Consider the following 22,655-nt stretch of genomic DNA (forward strand, 5'->3'; position numbering starts at 1 on the left):
ACTGGAAGTATTTTATTCTCACCCAATATGTTTTAGGAGTGGCTTGAGTTCTAAGGTAGGTGCCTGCATAAAAGAAAGTAAAATTTCTTGTTTAATAAAGGTAATTCAAGGTAAAAAAACATTATACGTGTTGGTACGTAATGGGGCTGCCCCATCTAAAATCACCACGGGCTCCTTTACCTCATCATCTAACTCTATCAAACTTACCTATTCCTTAAAATCTTCTTTTCTAAGATTTTTGCATATGGCAACTTCAAAATTGTCATTACTAGATAACTCCAAGAATTCCTACACCAAAGTCCTAATACCATATAAAGCAAAATCAGAGTGTAAATCACCTAGATACCTCATCGCCTCAAAGATATTGAATCAGATCATTTTACCATCGAATTTCATCACGAGGGTTCAATCTTGAGCATCAATCTTGGTTTGGGCTATCTCAAAGAATGGTCGCCCCAGCAGAATAAGCGTATGATTGGCCAATGACTCATCCTCTATTCCAAGAATATAAAAATTAGCCGAAAAAACCAATTCATTGACTTGCACAAGAAAATCTTCCAAAATCCCCTTTAGGTAAGCATTAGATCTATCAACATATTGAATAATTATACCAGCTTCTTTCATTTGACCTAGATTCAAGGAGTTATAAATCGAATATGGCATAACATTAATTAACACACCTAAATCTAGGTTCTATCTTTCAAACTTAGTATCATTGATCTAAGATAGTAAAAGTGCTTGGATCCTAACACTTGGGAGGGAGTTTTCTTTGAAGTATAACAAAAACATTATCCCCTACACTTAATTTTTCATTACCGCTCAACTTCTGTTTGTTAGTGCATAATTCTTAAAAAAATTTGTATACGTGACATCTGCTTAATAGCATCAAATAAAGGAATATTTACCTCTACTTTATGAAAAGTCTCAAGGATTTCCTTTTCTTGCTCCTCTTTTTTGAATTGTTTAAACCGGCTTGGAAACGGTGAAAGAATAATAAAGGTTTTAACTAGAGATGAAAGGGTACTTACTTTACCATATGGAGAGGTTGGCAACACAGAGTGGAAAGTGTCTTCCCTTGTTAAAAAAAGAGCATTAGGGAAAGGATTAACCACAAGGCGTGATGATGTTGTTAGCACCCTTAATGGCTTGGCTAAATGATGGTTCCAACTACTTTCCACTCCTAAGAGACATAGCACTAGCATTCTTCTTATGATTAATTTAGAGTTAAGAAGGCAATTCAACTGAAGTTCTAACTTATATCTTACTCATAAATCTAGCTAGTTAGCCAATATGATTCTCTGCATGTTGGAGTTGTGTCTGGGTAGTCTATTGGAACTGTATAAAGTTAGTAACAAGAACTTTTATAAGATTTTTCAAAGACGTACCTTGATTCTGAGGATGTGGAGGCGGCCGAACTTGGTAAGACTATTGCATATGCTGTTGGGGGTAGTCTGATGGTCAAGATGGTGCCACGTTAGGAATGCTTATTAGTAGTTTCCATGCCTAAGATTAGGGTGATCCTTTCATCCTTAATTGTAAAACTTAGAGTAGGGATCATGCATTTATCTTGGTTGGCCTAAGAACCTGCCAATTGTGTTGGCTTACTCGTGTGAACCATCTTGAAGAATAGGGCACATATTAATCATATACCCGACCATAATATATACACCACACGGTCTCACTTGTTGCCCCAGGGCCAAATGTTGCACTAAAGAATAAAGATGAAACTTGTTATTCTAGGAAAGAAGTATTTACTTCATTGACTCGCTTAAATGATAGTAGTGGATCATTTTTTGTGTTAAACTATTGAGAATTAGCAGCCATGTTGACAATGAGATTCCAGAGCGCTTCTGATGTCTTATCCACGGGTGCTTCTCCACTTGAATTCAAATTGCAAGTCTCCTACCCACTGACTTTAGCTTAGGTCATTCACATGTATGCTTAATCAAATATGGCAATGTCCTTTTTCAAAATTACTTTCATGTCATATCCCAAAAAAAAAAAAAAAAATTTGCTTTCACGTGATGGCTTAACTTGTTAATTTGGCTTGGCTTCCTTTTAGCTTTCAAAAAAAATCTTCAATTATTAACTAAATTCCAATCAAGTTTCAACTTTCTCTTTTTTGAATTTTTCACATATATTAAAAATAAAATTAAAAATAATTTAAAATATTCAGAAAGAGGAATTATTATCAACTAAGTAAAATGAATTGCAATTTAAACTAAAGATGCAAAATTTAAATTAAATTAAAATTAACTAAAATAACTAGAATATTTAAGAAAAAAATGAGAAAAAGATGAAGAAATCTATAGTAAAATATTGAAAAGATATGCACTTATCACCGTTCTATGAGTTGTGCCATGTCATGTCTAAGAAAAAAGCACAATGAGGTTTTTTTTCTTCTTTTTTTTTATATCTTTTCAAGAGAGCATGTCAAGTTGTCGGCATATTTTCAAGCATGTACTTATTTTGGGTCTATGTACCTTTGGTCAAATTCAATAAAATCAAAAGTTAAAAACTCAAGTCCATATTCAATAATAATAAACTAATAATAGTGAAAGAATATAATACTAACTACTAAGTTAGAGCATACAACGTTAGAATTCATTTTTAATACTTAACAACAATAGTAATAATAAATTTTTCTTTAGGGTTAATTTAATTGTTAACTTGGATTTATATAAAGTCATAGATCATAGCATATAATAATATTAATACATACATTTTATAAAATCATGATATTTATAATTTTGTTTATTAAAATCATGATATCATGTATTCATTTAATAAATTGCAAACAAAAAATAATTAGAATACTTTTTTGAAATTAAGAATTAAATAAATTTAGAAAACTTACACTAATAAAATATATTAAAAGATTCAATATCAAGTTATTTTTAAAATAATAAAATTTTAAGTTTACTTTCACTAAAAAGTAAACGTACTTATTGAAGGCTTTTCACGTGTCGTGCTTAATCTCATATCTAATTGTGCTGTGTTTTTAAGGCTCATGCGCCTAAATTTCTCAACCCAGCCCAATCCACGAGCATGTCATGCTGTGCCACATGCTCTACCAAAACGTACTTGTTCCGTGTTGTGCTTGTGCCTGTGCCATGACACATGACGCTTGGCCCCTTAGTTATCTCTATCACCGCTAGATCTATAATAACGAATAAATATGATAAGTTCATGAGTTGGCCTTTTGGACATCCCTCAAAATTCCTCATAAAACCCCTTGTAATTGAAATTACCCAAATGATCAACCCCTTGTAATTGAAATTACCCAAATGATCGAAGGCAAATTAATTCATTCCTTATTTTGAAGATTTTAGGATTTTCATATGTTTTATAAATAAAAAACTTAGAAAAAAAATGTTTTTAGAGTGAAATTTTTTGAGAAGATGGTTAATTTTATCATATAAATTTGCATCATATAAATTAAATAGGGAGTGTTTTAGAAAATAAAATTTTATTATAAAGATTTTAAAGGGTGTTAAAAGCTTCACTCCAGGTGATGTTTGGTTAGGAGAAGAGCATGGGAGAGAGGAAAGTAATTCAAATTCTACTTTTATTTTAATTGTTTGGTTGCACAAAATATATAAGAATTTAATTTCTATTAGAATTTAATATCCCTTGTAATGTAGAATTTGAGTTCTACACCAAAGAATGAAGAATGCAAATTCCTCTTATGTTAAAAACCCAAGCTTCCAAATTTGCCCTATAATATTTTAACTTGTTTAATGCTATTAATAATCATTATTTATAATTGTATTTTATCAATTTAATATAATTAAATTTAATGAATGATTTAAGAAATTTAATAAAATAAATAAACTTATTTATTTATTTAATATGAAAATATATAAATATAAATTAACTTCGCCGGACCATCGTTGGAAATTCACCGAAGCATCGCCGGACCGTCGCAGACCCTTAGTCATCGCCGGAAGTTGTCGAAATTTCGCCAAAAAGTCACCAGCCCGCATTGACCGGTGTTGACTTCTGTTGACCGACATTGACTTATGTTGACCGCTACTAATGACCGGCTTTTATTTATATTAAATTATATTTAATATTAAATAGTTTAGTATATTAATTATTTTATATTTTATATTAAATATAAATCATGAATTGTTTTAGAACTTTTTGAAATTAAAAAAAATTAGTATTAATATTAAATTATATTTTATTACTAATATAGATAATTTAGTATTTAAGATAAAGGATAAATTTTTCCAAAGAAAAAAATTGTAATTCATTTCCTTATCAAATTTTGTGTCAAACCAAATAATGAAATTTAATTTCTCTATTCTCTTCCACTCCTTTCTTCTCTTTTCCCCTTCATTCCACTCTTTTCCTCTCCTTCCCTTTCTTAAAACCAAACACCACCTAAGTTGACACTTTGAAAATAGATTTGTTCAGGGGTCAGCCCACAATCGGTGCCAGCCCACATAATTATTTCCTAAAGCATGTATTTCTTAACGTAATTTTATTTCACAAAACACTTTTATTTGACTCGATGAGAGAGTCTCCTCTATAAAATGTCTCCTAATTGATGCTTGGTTATGACTCAATAATTCACAATCACCTTTTGAAATTCTTTTTCCTTCTTAGGAAATTCGACTAACCATTCTCAGTTGTATCATATTTGACAAGTAGGAACCATACATTAAAAAGTAGTATAAATTTTTTTTAAAGAATTAGAAGCCATAGTGTTTATTCATGATGTTTGTGCACTGAAGATGAGAGTAATTGAAGCAACATCTATCGAATTTGACCGACAATTGAAAATAAGTTTCAATTATTTACCACAAATGACGGGTAATTGAAAATAAATCAAAATTATGAGTAACATTATTTTAGAACTTTGAATTAAAAACTTTATTCCTAATTGATGTAGTAATTAATACGTACGATTATATTGCCTTTTCACATCCTCCATCATTTACATGATGGTATCAAATTATTACCAACTTAGATAAAATTTGGGAATAATTAAAAAATGTTGTTGTATCATTATGTGGCAATTTCAAAACCCATCTATTCGCAAGCTACTATTTGATGTTTGACAAACTATACAATCTTATGGTATCTTCACCTCAAAGTCAATGACATAATGCATAGTACAAACAACATCTTCTTTTCTTGTCTAAAACTAACATACAATTGTTTTATTTTGTAATAAATAATAGTGTCATATGAAGGTTGAAAATTAATGGTGTAAAATTTATTTAGTCACCAACCTTATTCATATTTTAATAAAATTGTATTAATAATAGGGATCGACACAATAATTTGTACATATTTGATAGTTTTGAATTGATCGATATTTTTTTTTAAAATTTAATAAGCATAGCAGCAAGATTAATAATAAAATTTCTTTTCCACTCTTGTGAGCAAACTTTGAGCTCAAGATCTTTTGTTTTAACCGGAGAGATTTTATTTGTTGAGAAGAAGAAAGAATAAGGAGACTGGGAAAGAGAAAGAGAAGTAGATTTTGATCGATTTACCTTACTACTACTTAGTTTTGATGTTTTCTTGGAATGAATTTCATATTTTCATAGAATAAAAAATTATTGGGTGAGTGTCCAACATTTTTTACGATTTGAACACTGAATATTTTTAAATAATAATAATAACATCTTAAAATTATGAATAAAAATAGTATAATAAATTCTTTTTTAAAAAAAATCACCATCGAGGATTTAGCAGCACTTTATTTAGAATGAATTTTATAGAATAAATTTTCATATGTACAGCGTTACTATAATTTAATATAAAAAATGCAATAATATTCTAAAACTAACATTTATTTATGTATCTAAAACTAAGCACGAATATATATATATATATATATATATTCAAATTTAAGCATTATGATGTAGTAGTGCATTTATAACTATTACATCATGTTAATTATTGATAACTAAGTTTATTTGACAGTTTCAAATATTGATGTTAAAGATTCTAATATTTAAGTCACAACTTTAAGCATTATGATATAATAGTGTAGCTACAACCGTTACATCATATTAGACATTAGTAACCAATCTAATATGACAATTTCCAATAAATTGTGAAATCAATTAGAAATGAAATTGAGAATCAATTACTATAAAGATTCTCATTTCTCAACAATACAGAATTATGAAAAACGTGACAAGTTGTTGGGTGGTTCACAGACCTGGCCCTACAAAAATCCATTTTCTTATAATAATAAAAAAAAAATAAATATATAATGCTGGTCAAATTTCCTAACCTCTCCCAATAATGGCATTAGTTACAAAAATTAAGACATGAAGGCTACCTCCTCTCATTTGGGTCGCTTTAATTATGCATTTTATCAATCAATTTTCGTTTGTTAAGCTCTCCCCTACCCCACTTCTATGATTACTTTGATCAATTAGTTACATAAATATCTTAGGACAAAATTATAAGGTTGCCCAAGTTAAATTTTCTACAGTCATCTCCTTAGAATCTTATAACAATAGGAAAATTAACAAGAAATAGAAGAAGGTTGCACAATAATTGGATAGGGTAGGATTAATTAATTAACGTGTGATATTATTATTTGGGTAGTTGAGTAAGAGTTGAATTGCGTGCACATTTTATAAATAAAAATTGCAACGGCTAGTTTTAGTATTTGATAAAAAAATATTTGATTGCCAGATCATGACACAATAAAGCTTACAAATGAATTTGTGTTGCAAGCACACGTCACTTTCCCTTGTTGACAGAAACAAAGCATATTGGTTCTTTCATTAATAAGCAATCAATTAGGAGTAATTTCACCTAATGTTATTACGTAGCATTGTCTAATTAATATATGAGTGTTATAAATCATATTATGTGTATAGCTATTAATTGTGTAATTAACAACGGTATCATTAAAACCCTAAAGTATTTTTTGTATTTATCTAAAACGATTGAAAATTTGAAATGATGTTATTTTCTTATGAAAATTCATATACCCCTTTTTTTCTCTTAAAAAAATCCCTAATTTGGCTGCTGACTTATTTGTTTTCTTATTGAAGTTTTTGAGATTTACTATTACAATCTTAAGAAAAATTTTGGGCCTCGATTTTTTCATTATCCAAGTAAATTTTAGTATATGAATCACTCATAAATTATATTTATTATTTAATTATTTGTTCAAATTAAAATATTAATTATTTTTGTAGAGAGGGACAGAAGGATAGTGTTCAAATTTTGAGTCAAACTATGCTGGACAACTCATTTGAATTATCCATTGTACGTGTAATGCTACTTGCTTATAACTATGTGACCAACGTGTCACACTATTAAGTTAATATTAAACAAGCACAACCATGCTTTAATAAAGCCATAAAATTAAAAAAAAAAAACGAAAAGTAAGAGAACGGAAACAACAAATTGAATATTTTTAATTGAAATTTATGAGAAATTATTGGGTCTTATTCGAATGGACAATGAATATGGACATTTCAGAAAATTCAACCCTTTAATAAAACTCAATTCTTAGAAATTATGTTCAAAGGATAATCTAATTAGTTAACTTAACTCTCTCGGTGAAAGCAAAATGTTATTGTATGTTTAAGTTTAAGAGAATACGTTTAATAATTTCAATAATTTAGGGTTGAGGTGGGGGTGCAAATTGTAATGTCTTAAAAAATAAAAATAATTCTCAAAGTCCTAAATTTAAACTTCTCCATATAAATGTAAAATAATAATTTTATTTTTCTAAAAGAAACCCTACTCACGAAATCAATATACACATATATACAACATTAGATTATAATAATTAGTAGACAATAAATATGGTAGAGTTGCTCTGTCATAGAGTACTGTCTCATAATCATACAAATAAAATAATAAATAAATAAATATTATTATGATTGTGTGCTTATTAAAAATGCTATAGAGTAAAAATACTTCATTATATCTGGACCTTTATTAACATTATAATTAAAAGTTTGGAGACCTCAAATCAACCTATCAAACCAATAACAATGAGTGCAATTCAAAAATGGAAGAAAATTTCTCCATATAAAAGTAAAATTTATTCACAAATTGTCATGAGTAGGAATTGAATCTCTTCCTTATAAAAGTTCCTTTTGTAGCTGCTAGAAGAGTAGTTTAGTAGTGCCGCACCAAACCTGCAGTTACAAGTGGCGTAAACTGGTGATGATTCATGATTAAGGTTAGAAACATAAAATATAATAAACTTGAGGGTTTAAATAGAAAAATAATGAAAAAGTTGATGACACAGAGGATTGACACTTTTTGCTAAATCACAGGGTTAGTTGCCGAACGAACAGGAGAGAGATAAAAAAGAGCAAAGTATCGAATCAAATTGATTTTTCTTCACCAATAAAACGGCAAAGGCAGAGCGGCGATCAAAATTAAAAATAAAATAAATAAACTGGGACCCATTTTTACTCAACCCAAGAAGTGGGGTCGCAGTAGCTAAAGAAACCAGCTGGTTCTGCTTCATCCCACTCTTGTTATTATTCCTTCTCAAGATCTGATTTTTTTTTCTTCATTTTCCTTCTATCTCTCTCTTTACACACACACACACACACACACAGACCAACTCATCTTCAACAACAGCAACAACATTTCAAAGGTTCAATCTTTTTGTTATGTTCTGTAACTAGAAAGAAAAACACGCAACCCCATCTTCCTGTTTTGTCTTTTCCCATTCAACTTTCTTAGCTTGTTTGAGATCTGGCGGTTACCACTTTTGTTCTTTTCCACTGGTAAGCTTCGTTCATATCCTTTTGTCGTTACTTTTTTAGTTTAATTTGATTTTTGTATGAATTTCATGTAACTACTGTTGGGATAATGCCATTTTGAACTTGTGATTGTGAATGAAATAACATTAACATTAATTGTGAATTAATGTAGTGGCATTGCATAGGACAGCTTTTTTTCTTTTTTGTTTTTAATGTTTAAATGTGGATCTTGAGTTACAAATTTTGATCTTTTTTTTATTTATGAAAAGGGTTAGTAATTGAGGAATGATAAGGTGATGGGGAAAAAAGGAAAGTGGTTTGCTAGTGTAAAGAATGCTTTCAGCCCAGAATCCAAGGAGAAGAAAGACAAGGTTTAAGGAATTTCCTTTTTTTTTTTTTTTGTGGAGTAACTGTTACTGTTGATGGTTTTATGGTTTTAGTGATTTTGGTGGCTGTGGTTCTAGAAATCGAAGAAGAAATGGTTTGGGAAGCAAAAAGAAGGTTCCAATTCTGCTCCTTTAGAAACTGTCAAAACAACGCTGCCTCCTCCTGCTCCTCCTCTTCAGCCAGAGGAGGTAGAAATAACTGTAGCGGAGAATGAGCTGAGCAACCATGTAGCAAATGAGGAAGTTATTACTGCAGTGCCTGCAATGGCTGCTGTTTCTGCTGATCAGTCTGTAACTGAGGTTCGAATTGTGACAAATACTCGCTTTGCTGGAAAGTCAAAAGAGGAAGCAGCAGCAATTAGGATTCAAACAGCTTTCCGTGGTTACTTGGTATGTGTTGTCCTATATAGCATTTCATATAATTATGTCGAGCTTTTTGGTTCATTGGAGGATCAAGTGGAAAAAGTTTTGTCTTGTTTTTTTCATGGCCTTATTTTTATTTTTTGAACTGATTGGAATATCATCTTGGTCCATATGGTAAGTGGCTAAGTATCTTATCCAGTTGTGTATTCACATCCTGTTACACATGTGATTGTGTGTTAATGGAGAAAATTTAGAATGAAAGAAGAGTTAACTTGTAATGAATAGCAATGCAGCTCAAGAAATTGAGCTATTCGTTAATATATGTCGGTGATAGCAAGTGTTATGCAATTTAGTGGACCCTCTCGCATTCACAATTTTATGTGTGTGGCATATCAGTTGGAATTATATATCCAGCTGTTTCTCGAACAAAATAACCACATATTCCTAAGGATTTTTCGTTCATAAAGGAGAGAATTAATTGCCCTATGCTTCTGTCTTGGGTTATCATTGTGGTTCATCACTTGGTTGTATTGTCAGTCTGGAAGTTCCTCTCTCTCCTCTTTTTTTTTTAATATTTTTTTCCTTTAACTCTTTGAAAAAGATCTTGTTATCATCATATTATATCCTGAGTTTCTTCTGGAATTTATGAGCTGGGCTTGTTTTTAGGCAAGAAGGGCATTGAGAGCTTTGAGAGGTCTTGTCAGGCTAAAATTGCTTATGGAAGGACCAGTGGTGAAAAGACAAGCTGCTAACACCCTTAGATGCATGCAAACACTCTCCCGTCTGCAGTCCCAAATTCGTTCTAGGAGGGTCAGGATGTCAGAAGAGAATCAAGCTCTCCAGAGACAACTCCTGCAAAAACATGCTAAAGAGCTTGCAATGCAGGTTTTTGTTATATCCCTTTGTTAGCATATCTCTGTATGGTTTTCCTGCTCACTTGGAGGGAATTTGTTATCGTAGGTTGTGTCTATATTACCTTCAATATGAAAGTCTTATTGCTTATAGAAAAATCAAATCCGACAGCCATGACTAGTTTGAGCGCATATCCCTGAAACTGTGTTTTGCAAAATTGAATTATTTGTATTCGGCTCAAATTTCCACTCCCAACTGTGGTGAAGTGATAATTAGATCTTGTAGATGTTCGGAACAAAGTTTATGTTTCCCGGACAGTGTTTGGCTCCTCAGAGAGGCAGTTAATTTTTCATCTGTAAATGCCATTAGCTGTTTAAGTGGCTTATTGTCCCTGTCCTTTTCTGCTGAGTTCAATTATTTTAAATGTTGACACAGATGGGGGAGGAATGGGATGACAGCATACAGTCAAAGGAGCAAGTTGAAGCGAATCTGCTAAGCAAATATGAAGCAACTATGAGAAGAGAAAGGGCAATGGCTTACTCATTTACGCATCAGGTGACACAGTACTCTTTCTAGTTTCACTGTTAGCTTGCAAGAGATTATTTTATATTTTCAATTTTCTGTTTATCTTTCTGTGTCTGGGTGTGACTCAAAAAGAGAGTTTAGGCTTGGGTATGGGAAATCCTGTCTACCAAATGATGATCTAAACAAGGCTGGATAACTTTTGAATTTGTATTTGCGGCCAAGTGAGCTATTTAAATTTAGCTGATGTGGTTGCATGAGTCATTGATAAGTAACTAGGTTGAAGTCATTGAAACCTTGTACCTATTTATTATATAATTTCCATGTCTATGATTGAGATCTGGCCTGTGCATTGCCTGATAATTTGATGAGGTCTTATTTTAACCCTTCTTTAATGCTGCTGTACAGCAAACCTGGAAGAATTCTTCGAAGTCTTCAAACCCAATGTTCATGGATCCGAGGAATCCCACGTGGGGTTGGAGCTGGCTGGAACGTTGGATGGCAGCCCGGCCATGGGAGAGCCGTAGCGCGACTGAGAAAGAACCTAACAATGATCAGTCATCTGTAAAAAGTGCAAACCGCAGCATTGTTGCAGGAGAAATCAGCAAATCTTTTGCTCGCTATCAACTCAATTCTGATAAGCTTTCCCCAACAACCAATCAAAAAATTAGCAAAACCCCAAAACATCAGTCCCCATCAACTCCTACCAAGTCTGCATCTTCAACAGTTGCAAAAAAGACAAAGCCAGCTAGTCCAAGGGGTAGTGTTTCAGGCCTGGATGATGATTCCAGAAGCATGGTGAGTGTACAGTCATACCGAAGGCACAGCATTGCAGGCTCATCAGTGAGAGATGATGAGAGTCTACCAACCTCTCCGTCAGCTCCGCGTTATATGGTACCCACCGAGTCTGCAAAAGCCAAATCCAGGTTGCAGAGCCCATTAGGGGTAGATAAAAATGGTACTCCTGAGAAAGCAACCTTGGCCTCTGCTAAGAAACGGCTAGCTTATCCACCTTCTCCTGCCAGGCCAAGGCGGCATTCTGGTCCTCCAAAACTGGAAAGCAGCATTAATTCGGAAATCAGTGTGACCAACGGAAGCAGTTAAAGCTATGACAATAGAGTCCTCCCACGTCCATGGAAAAGGAAAAGAGAGCATGATATTATTCAGAATCTTCTTCAGCTGTTAAAGTTTTTATTTATTGTTTTGGGGTGAAATCAGTCTCATGGGGTCAATCATTCTATTAGATTGCCTCTCATTTATCCTTATTTATCTGTTCATTGTTTATATTTACACATTTACCACTATCTGTTTATTTGGCATTCTTGACTTTCATGATGTTAACCAATTATCTGATTGAGTTTAGCATCATTGTATTTTCATAAAAGAACACACATTTGTCATGTTGTTGAAATTCTTGATTCATTGTATCAACTTATAACGAATATTTGATTTCCTATTTCTTGTTTATTCAATGTTCAATGTGTTTACTTGACTTTTTTTTTTTCTCCTGCATAATTAAAATTGTCTGAGTGGATGTTGAGTTGCTTATTTGGTTATACACTAAAATCTCGATAAATTAATAATTTGTAAAGAAAATATTATATTCGTATAGAAACTTTTATGAATTGTTGTAGTATAATTAAATAATGTGGTGATTCTATCAGGCTATATAATATAGTTCTGATTTTCATGTTGAATGAGTGAATTAGGCACTTAATAATTTTTTTTGTTAGATTTCATAGTTGGATCATAATTATATGATAACTGATTATATAAGGCTTTTTGGAGGCAATACATTAAGTCAATATTTCTTTTATTTCTCTTAACGTGACGCATAAAATATAACAATGACTTTTTATTTGAAAGGTATAAAGAAAGTTATAATAATCGATGAAATTTGTAAACATTATGCTACTATAATAAAGAAAACCATAGACTTAAAATATTTATTAAGCTTCGAATAAGTTAATTATTAATTTATGTATTAGTTCGATTCATTTTAAAACAAAAAATTAATATCTAATAAATTTATCAAATTATTAATTTACCATGTTGACTCCAAGTCAGGATTAGTAAAACTATTATTTAATCGAGATTATTAATTTATTGAGTATCAATTTAACAAAATTCTATTATAATTGTTTTGAACATCCCAACTATGAGTGAGTTCAATTTACAACATGATGTTATTTGCAAAAATCCAACCTAATAATAACGAAATTGTCCCTTTTCTTTCGATAGCTTTATTTAGTGCTAAGTATTACACAAAGGTCTAATTATTTATCAAGATACTGGGATTTATAAAATAAAAATTGTATAAGACTTTTAGGGAAAAAAGTCTTTTTTACCCTTAGAGTTTGATTTCATAACTCATTTCATCCTAACTATTTTAATAATAATACATTTTATCCTTATTTTTTAAACAATAGCCCACAACGCCAATTTATTGTTTAATTCATTAAGAGCAAAATAATATTTTTAATTAAGTATATACAAATTATTTTAAAATAGAACTTTAAACACAATTAAATAACATATGAATTTCAACATAAATTTAAAATTTAAAAATAACTTAATAAATAAATGATAGTAACACTAAATAGTCTGTAAAATATACATTCGGGACAAAAAAAACATAGATTTCATAGACGTGAGTTTTTTTGGGTCATTTATCTTGTCCATAACTTCAATATGGTTGAAATAAATAAATAAATAATCAATTAATATTGTTACTTTACTAAAAGTAAACACAGACTCCTTCATTTACATTAAAAAAACACACTAAAAACATAAAAACACGAATTTAAAATACTAAATAATAAAATACAATGTATTATATTATCTGTGTTTTTTTTGTCTTTTAATGTATCACTAGCTTTGATATGGATAGTGATATCTAATTGAACAATTATTATTATTATTACAACAACAACTACTACAAATATTTAGTTGATTTCATTAAAAATATTTAATGAACATACACACACATATATATTATCCTTAGATTTTAAATTTATACAGACAATCAAATGGTATTTCATTATTCTTGATATTTTTATTTTAAAACAGTTTACATTTATTTAATTGAAAATCTTATTTTGCTCTTAATAAATTATACAACAAACTAATTGTAAATTCATGCAATGGTGCTTAAACATTTGTTTAGAAAGTAAAGATGAAATAAATTATTACATCAAATCCGAGTAGTGAAGAGTGCTTTTCCCTGACTTTTCTTTAAAATGCATGTTTGTAACATTTAAAAAAATAAAATAAAAAGACAACAAAAAATATCAAAAAAGAGAATGGAAGATAGAAATGGAAACTCATAGAATGAAACATCATTGACCTTCTCGTCTTAATCAAGCGTACATCTACCACATTTACAGTAGACAATAATTTGGATTCCCGCCAATGCAACATTTGATATCGAAATCACCATAAAAGTCTCGAGTTATAAGTTAGCATATTAATTAAAAATATTTCACACAAAACTTGAGGCAGAAATTATGAGTAATAATAGATATTTAAAATTTTTATCCTAAATTTCATTTTGAATGTTCTACCATTTATTAAGTAGTTGGTAATTTTTTTTTATAAAATTTAAATAGATTAATTATGTTATTTAATTAACCACCCACCAATTAATGAATGTCACATAATTTGAAATAAATTTTTAAGATAAAAAATTTGAAATACGTCACACTATTTATAAGACGTATATGTTTTAATTATCTAAAAGGTAATAATATTATTATTGTTAATATGGTTAATTTCTCTTTTCTTTTTTTTTTTTAATATTAACTCAGCCGACAAAGTAGAAACTTCTTGTTACGTTCCAATTCAATGAATACAAATTTTTAATTTACGAAATATAAAGTACCCTTAAGCGATGTATTTTAAATTCAACACATATAGAGTACCCTTTTGTGACGTATTATCATACTTGCTGGAAAAGAATCTGCAAAACCCTAAAGCCCAGGGTCGTCAACTGTTCCTGCCCATTTTTTTCGCTCTCTGAGATATTTTGAACATGGTAAGTTTCTCTCTCTCTCCCTCCCTCCCTCCCTCCCTCTGCGAAGCTACAGTTAATGTGCACGGGGTCTTACCCTCTAGCCCTTGGTGCTCTCGCATCTTCACGGAGATTTCAATGTCACCGGCTTCATGTCGGAGACAGTGGGGCAGTCATTACACCATTCGCGCACCTTAAATTATTCATGAAATCCTTGATTTTGATGCAAAATATGCCGATTTTTTTCCATTAAAGTTTTATTTTAGGGTTCGATAATTGCATGCTTAAGAGTTTTAGAGTTTTTATTTTTAGTTTTTGATGTCCAGATCGGAACATAATTTTCTAAATCCTCCTATTAGGATGGCTAATTGCGTATTGATTACAATCATGCCTTGTGTGCAAAGGAGAGATAGCTAGAGATTTCTGGCTTCTTAAGGGGAAAAAAAAAGGAAAAAAAAAGGAATTTACATGTAAAACTTTCAACGTAGTTTGATATGAATTTGATTGAAGAAGACTTTAATTTCTTGTCTGTGTTAGTATTAACGACCTGCTTATTACTTACTGAGAGTTAGAATGTAAAAGTCGAATCAGGTTGCACCATTGATAGCGGGAATGGCAGTCGCTGCTGCTGCTTATGCTGGTAAGTATGGCATCAGGGCCTGGCAGGCATTCAAGGCAAGACCGCCGACAGCTAGAATGCGGAAATTTTACGAAGGTGGTTTTCAGCCTGTGATGACGAGGAGGGAAGCGGCTCTGATACTTGGAGTCAGGTACGGTTGATATCTGCTTGTCAAATGATATATGTATCTTTAATAGCATTAGTTGAAAATTTTACTTGATTCGATGTTGTGATGTTAATGTCATGGAGGTCCTTACTCTTATTTGGGTCTTGTGTGGGAAGATAACTGGTAACGATTAATGTTTCATTTCATTTTGCGCTTGGCTTTCAGTTAGTTTGAGCTGCTTTGCTAGTTCCGAAATGGACCTCATTTCAAATTAAAGCCTTATTTGATTACCTAATAATCCAGAAATCCTCTGGGGCCTTTTATCATTTGACTTTAAGCTGTTGATGATTGTTTAGTTCTGTTAATTTAGAGCCAGATGAAGTTGTAGGTCGATGTGTAAGTGTGAATATGAACCCTTGTTTCTCATTCAAATTTCGAAATCTTACTGTAGCTACATCGGCAATGAGTTCTTCATTTTAGATTTAGGACAATGAATAATTTTGTGGTGAAGATGCAAGTTAAACTCCCATTTTCTTGGTTTGCTTCGAATTGTAAAGCCGCTGTTGTTTACCCTCTAATATTGTCATTGACACAATGATACAAAACCAATGCTTCTTTTCCTGTTCATACTATTTTGTCCCTTCTGCTTGTGTTCAATATAATTATGCAAATTCTGCTGTTAAAAGTGTTTCTTTTGAATCTGAGCCTTAATTTCTCTCTTTAACTTCTTTTCTTCGTCAGAGAAAGTACTCCAACAGAGAAGGTCAAAGAAGCTCATAGAAGAGTGATGGTAGCAAACCATCCAGATGCAGGTGGTAGCCATTACCTGGCATCTAAAATTAATGAAGCTAAAGATATAATGCTCAGAAGAACCAAAGGCAGCAATTCTGCATTTTAGTCAGACTATCCCAATCTCTGTGGGGCTAATTCGTAAAAGCTCTGGGAGTTGAGTTTGGAAAGTCAAATCCCCGGAGTAATTATTCATATGATTCTTTCAGACCATTATTGTGCACTGCATGGAAAATCTGAATATATTTTTTTTTTACTTGAATAAATCAGTTGAGTTGAGGGAAACTTTTTGTATCGGGTTCTATATTAGTGATTAAATTGATGGTAATTATTGTAATCTTTGTTACTTTGTTGGTTCTAATGATACAGGCCTGTAATCTTCACTCTCTAGTTTTGTTTGGTGATAATTGAATCACTTTCGTGTATCATTAAGCTCTTTGAGGACAAGCAAGCTTTGTGAATATTGTATGGTCATGTGTAAATTTTCCAAAGGATATGATCTATGACCTCAGTACAAACCTACAATGGCATCCGCAAAAATATGCGAAGCCATGTTCATTTTGCAGTTTGGAGTGACATTTGTTAAAACGAAAATCAATTTTGCTAGCAGAGCCACTCAAATGTTTTGACTTCATTATTTCTCTCCTCATTTGTCACTTCGGTGTGTTATCCACTGGCTTGCACACTTTCTTTACTCCAAGAAATAGTACTTGATAAATTGCTGTATCGGTGTGCATGACTAGCAGTATCCAGTGAAATTGATTCACGACTTCACGTATTGTACGTGGCATAATTTCATTCGAGCAATATACGCACATGCCAGTCAAATTGATCCACGTATATAAATACTCCATGGCAAAATTTGATTGGAGAGATATACACAGATCTGCTCTTATGAAAGATTCTGCAATTAACAATGAGATTAAGAATAGTAATTAACAATGAGATTAACAACCCTTACCACAGAACAAGTAACTCAACGAGCTGCTGCTTTCTACTTCTCAAATTAGTTTGTCATCCGAAAATCGTGATACCGTAATTAAAATTTCATCATTCACGCTCTCTGAGCAGAAGAGCAACCTGTGGTATTTACAAAATTTGGGATGAGAAAAATAAAAAGAAAAAGCCCTAGTAAATTTGTCATGGGACATTGTTTTTTATTCACTGATGAATTGGTAATGCCGTATGCTATTGTTTTTCATTCACTGGATGAATTGGTAACACTGTATGCCTTTTCCGTATCTCCTTCCGATGGAGTTTCAACCATTTCAGTTTTTTGTTCAAGAGGACCTTGAGGGCTTCCAAAAAGTGTAGAAAATATCTGCAAGTGGCAATCATCGCAGAAAAAGAAATAAGAAAAGTGGCCTTCGTATGGGAGTTTATGCACAACAGCTGCTGGTAAAACTCGGCTAATGTAGTCAGTTATTGATGGTGGAACTACTTGATCATCCATCCCCTGTTAAGCATGAATAATGAAGAATGTTAGTATAAAAATTCAAAAATGGTTGTATACATGAAATACTTGAAATATGTACAGTCAAAAAGTATGACCATAAAGCTATCAATACTCCTGCACCTCGAAGTGTGGATCCAAGTTCTTTTTATTATAATCAAAGAGAATAGAGACAGTGATGAATGATGAATACTCGAAGAAAGATTATTAAAGATTTGATCTTCATTTTTTGGGAGTTAAATGACAATGTGTAGGCAACCTACTTGCTTGGCAACATAATATGTTTCTAATTACTTCCAGATTCAAGATGGTTGTCATCATAACCAATAGAACGTTTTGTCATATTTCCAAAAGGGTCCATAGCATTTTGTATAAATAAAGTCGAGTAGTCGATTTTCTTAATAAACGAAATCCTTTATATACATTCATGTTTGAAAATGCCGGACCTTGAGAGAATCATATGCACACTTTTATTTATTAATTTGTCACTTTGTCCCATGCTACAGGGGGACAAATATGGAATCAAATATCATTTTTTCATTGTTATGTTTCGGGATAACATGGAAGAGTAACATAGATATGAAGGGAAGTGGAAGGAATTCTTCCCCTTATTTCTAAACAGAACATGGAAGAACAGAGAGGATCTTTATGCAATGTGTCCTTATGAAGGGATTTTGGAGAAACATTAAATCTAAGGTTGACATTATATTACATAAGGATTAAAGATGGATATGAAAATTTATGCTTTGCCCAGATAAGTGAAAGTGTGACCTTCCGAAGAATGGTAGAAAACTAGAAATAGATGTCATCCAAGCCTATGAATAATAATGAAGCAGGAAACTAACAAGCAAGACGGAAAATTATACAAACCTGCCATACGTGTATTGGACCCAAAAACCCTGCCAATTCACATTCTTCCTGACTGTACATGGCCCTGAGCCAAGGAAGGAAGCCTCTTCTCTGACACTCCTTCCGCACCTGAAGATCTGCCAGTCTAAAACCCCAATTTGACACCTGTAGCACTGCTTCCTCAATGAATGGTTTTGTATTTCCCTGGCGAATTGACTCCTCTACATCCCTATGCCAGTACTCTTCAAATATTGGGTCTTCAATCAGAACTTCATCCTGAATATATCAAGATAGTGTTATGCAAAATACCACAACGTGTCAAAATATATTGTCAAATGTAGCTGGTTGAGGTAGATTATTCAATTGTGGCTGCAACTTTGTTCTATAGGAAAATAGTTACAACCTTTCACAAGTATGAAATTAAATTCTAATATAAACATGAAAATTTTATGCCAAGAACAGCCATTAGTAAAATAAACCAGGCTCTCAATCAATATGCAAATGAAAATATTGGAGAGTTCTGATTCTTGAGAAAGATTAAAATAATCACCTTCTTTTTTAGTGACAGGGGCATCCACTTATCAATACGACCATGCTTGCCAGATAGGAAGCTCTGACGATATGAAAACGAAAGCAATTTGGGAAATTGACGAGCTAAAAAGTACATGAATCTTCTTCTAGGTAACCACTCTTCCCAAGTTCTTCTCATTTCTTCCTTGGTCATGCTTGGCTCATATGGATTAATCATTGGAGCAAACATGGCAGCACCTGCAGATTTAGTCAAGACACAAAACAAACACATTCACAATGAATATGTCAGTTAGAAATCTTTTGTGCTAATTTTCAAATCAAGAGTCTAGGATATTGATTTCGAGTTTTAAGATTCAATAATTCTATTGACACAATTTAAAATATAGGACAGAAGCAGTATTGCTAGCGGCTAGAGGTCACAAGATAACCGGATAACATAACGTGTGAATCATTTTTAGTATGCGAAAAGTACTAAAAAGGTAATCATAGCTCAATAAGAAGAAGAACGTGATATACCTGCAACTCTGTTGGGAATGTATCTTAGAGCAGCCCATGCATGCATGCTTCCACTTGAGTAACCCACCACCCAAAACTTGTCACTAACACCAACAGCATTGGCCAGATGCAGCATATCCAATGCTGAAGAGTTAAGATTCCTGCTAGGATGAGGATCACTCTCTCCAAAGCCTGGAAGATCAAATGTCACCAAGCGAACTCCGAAGTCTTCAAGAAGTGATGTCCTGACACCCGGAATACCTTCCATAGAAAAGTTATTAAGAAATTAGCAACACTTCTGCCCAACTTTCACCAAGATCACGCATCAAAAGCAGAAGTATACCACTTCCTCAAAGAACTGAAGAATGTAATTTTCTACCTGCAAGTCTGGAGGAAAGAAATGAATGCGGAGCAATCAAGGAATATCTAGCTCTGCCTGCTGGGACACCTAGCTCATGAAAAGCCAAATGTCTGCCATCAGGAAGCAGTATGCGGCTTGCAGATGGAGGATGTATGCGGACTTTCTTCACTGGAGGGACCGAGTTATCTTGATTGGTATTAAAACTCAGTACTGCACATTGTTCAACCGTGTCAATAGAACTTCATCTAGCTCATACCACATGGAAAATAGATGAACAACAATAAACATCCAAGATATTTTTCATGTTTCTTACTCACTGAAAACTATTACAGAAAAACAAAAGAATTTGACACCGATTTCAGTTCCCTATCTTGCTCATCAAACTCAGCCAACACCTCTATCACTGCATTTCAACTTTAAGGACCAAAGCTACAGAAATTAAAACAGCAGATTCGATGTACAAACACTATGGGCTATGAGCAGAATATTTTACTATGTTGTTACTTCTAGACTGAGAAAATAAATTCAAATGCAGTTCTTATTGTAGATTATTTACACATAATCTATAAGTAGTTAAGTGTCCACATCAACCAACACCAAATGTAACTACTGTAGCAAACTTAAATTTACAGAACTAAAAGCATCAAACTTGAGCGTAAAGCAAGTTCAATAAACAAAACAGGTAAAGCACAGATCTAAAGAATCATTTAAATTACTACCGCAAAGCGCGAGGATAAAAACGAAGAAAACTACAGGCCAGGCGTGAATCGGATCGCGATCCTCAGGCAAAAAATCGTTCAAAAATCTCAACCGGCCTGAAACTTTGGCCACCGGTCCGCCGAGTTTTTGAACAACAAACGAGTCCTCGGTGACCACAGTTTGCTGCAGTATGTCCTTGCAACCTTTACCTAATTCTAGAAGCATCTCGCCCCACGATTTCAAAAACGCCGTCACTTGATCCTTCAAATTCTCCTTCTCAAGTTCCGGTTCATCCTTCACCGATTTTCTCGGCCGAGCCGAGATCTCCGGTTCCCCGGCGTAATGTATCCCCGTGTCCTCAACTAAACTCGCAAGCTCCTCCGTCCACGTGTTCGCTCCTCGTACCTCCTCCATTCTCTCACTTCACCTACTGTAGAAACTTCACTACAGCTCTGATTGATATATTTATTAATTGTTATGTTAGATTAAGAGCTGAGCTTTGCTTTAGTCAGAAGATTCCACTAATAACGTCAAAGCAGATTAAAAAAAAAAAAAAAAAAGGAAACTGCAACTTTAAAAGCGTCATTGTTCATTCTCACCGACCATTGTTCAATCGAATCAAATCTTTTTAAAAATTTAAAAAATTAGAAAAGCCAAAAGCATCTCTATCTGTTCTTAATCCTCATTTTCACTTTACGACACAGAAACCGTTGGGTCTGACTACAATCTGATTCATTTTCTACTCAAATTATTTAGCTTTTTACGAAATTGACTTGTTAACTAGTTTTTTTTTTTAATTCGCCGATTAGGATGAGTACGAACCGTTTGTTCAGGTCAGTTTTAGTCATGATGAAATATTAGCGGTGGAACTAATTTTTTTTTTTTAATTCACCGATTAGGATGACTACGAACCGTTTGTTGAGGTCAGTTTTAGTCATGATGAAATATAAGCGGTGAAGAAGCGTCCACGTCGTCATTAACTGTTCCGTATGCTTAACGGTAGGATACCGGTTTAGGCCGTGCGTGTTTTGCGGTTGTGTGAGTCAGTGGGCGAGGTCAGACCTGCTATTACCGGTCATCGTGTACGGAACTGGAGCATCATCAAGCACGAAAGAATGATGTGCGGTGTGTGCATGTGACCTTAAGAATGTTATTTAAAACCTTTTTGGAATTTTTTTATCATGACATTATCGAAGCTTGGTAAGAGTATGTTTTAGCCAATCATGACCGCTGATTGTTTGTGAAGATAAGAACCGGTTTTTATCGTACGGTGAAGTTGTCATGGGCCCTGCGTGTGAGTGATAGGATGCTAGACGGATTATTCTAATTATTAAATTCTTAAAAGGAGTTTGGCTACATTATACTGCATTACAGTATATTATATTATTTAATTAAAGATATTTTACATGAAACTATATTATATTAATAGATTTTTTTATCATTGGGATGACAAATTTTTTGCACGGCCGTCTTCTAAGGTCCGATGACATTTAGCATGAGATTGGAACATATTTAGGAGAAAATATGGGTGCAAATATAGATTAATAGTGAAACGACACGTGACAAGAAGAGTCAAATAAGTAAAGTAATTTCGTTTCACTAGAAGGTCAGGGTAGTACATAAGAAATTAGGGGATAAGCCTCTCAAAGAAGAGGGTAGTTTCGCTAAAATGCTAGATTTTAAAGGGCATTATCAAAAATCGAATTTTTGGTGGTTAGATGCTACACATGAACAATGCACGTCATCATGTAAGTAATTAAAATATCTCCTTTTGGCTAAGAACGAGAAGCCAATGGGAGAAGCAATATGAACAACGAGGAAATGCCACGTCAGTTTCTTTCTACAGTGTCCTAAAAAGCAACAAGACCACAAGTTGGAGAGGTCACCACATGTGTAAAGTAAGAAGC

General features: G+C 32.8%; 3 protein-coding genes across 6 annotated transcripts; 2 read left to right on the forward strand and 1 right to left on the reverse strand.

The window, feature by feature from the left end:
• Positions 1-8,315: 8,315 nt before the first annotated feature.
• Positions 8,316-12,163, forward strand: LOC18039261 (protein IQ-DOMAIN 1). Of its 2 annotated transcripts, none has more exons than XM_006428794.2 (6): positions 8,316-8,738; positions 8,984-9,085; positions 9,179-9,490; positions 10,130-10,348; positions 10,751-10,870; positions 11,246-12,163. In XM_006428794.2, the coding sequence occupies exons 2-6, from the start codon at positions 9,011-9,013 to the stop codon at positions 11,939-11,941; spliced, it is 1,422 nt and encodes a 473-aa protein (XP_006428857.1). In that variant the 5' UTR covers positions 8,316-8,738; positions 8,984-9,010; the 3' UTR covers positions 11,942-12,163. The 2 variants fall into 2 exon arrangements, with proteins under 2 accessions (XP_006428857.1, XP_006428858.1); XM_006428795.2 differs by having other exon boundaries at positions 8,990-9,085.
• A 2,593-nt stretch (positions 12,164-14,756) lies between these two features.
• On the forward strand, positions 14,757-16,743 carry LOC18039262 (mitochondrial import inner membrane translocase subunit TIM14-2). 3 transcript variants are annotated; one of them, XM_006428798.2, is made up of 3 exons: positions 14,757-14,870; positions 15,419-15,616; positions 16,313-16,743. In XM_006428798.2, the coding sequence occupies exons 2-3, from the start codon at positions 15,459-15,461 to the stop codon at positions 16,467-16,469; spliced, it is 315 nt and encodes a 104-aa protein (XP_006428861.1). In that variant the 5' UTR covers positions 14,757-14,870; positions 15,419-15,458; the 3' UTR covers positions 16,470-16,743. The 3 variants fall into 3 exon arrangements, with proteins under 3 accessions (XP_006428861.1, XP_006428860.1, XP_006428859.1); XM_006428797.2 differs by having other exon boundaries at positions 15,429-15,616; XM_006428796.2 differs by having other exon boundaries at positions 15,438-15,616.
• A 436-nt stretch (positions 16,744-17,179) lies between these two features.
• On the reverse strand, positions 17,180-21,622 carry LOC18038046. Its single transcript, XM_006428799.2, has 6 exons — positions 20,769-21,622; positions 20,068-20,259; positions 19,710-19,949; positions 19,213-19,430; positions 18,684-18,938; positions 17,180-17,816 (listed from the first exon to the last, which is right to left on the reverse strand). Exons 1-6 carry the CDS (start codon positions 21,160-21,162, stop codon positions 17,559-17,561), a joined length of 1,557 nt encoding a protein of 518 aa, XP_006428862.1. The 5' UTR covers positions 21,163-21,622; the 3' UTR covers positions 17,180-17,558.
• Between the last annotated feature and the right edge of the window lie 1,033 nt (positions 21,623-22,655).

Source organism: Citrus clementina, unplaced genomic scaffold (genome assembly GCF_000493195.1).
Source record: "Citrus clementina cultivar Clemenules unplaced genomic scaffold, Citrus_clementina_v1.0 scaffold_6, whole genome shotgun sequence".
Lineage (NCBI taxonomy): Eukaryota > Viridiplantae > Streptophyta > Magnoliopsida > Sapindales > Rutaceae > Citrus > Citrus x clementina.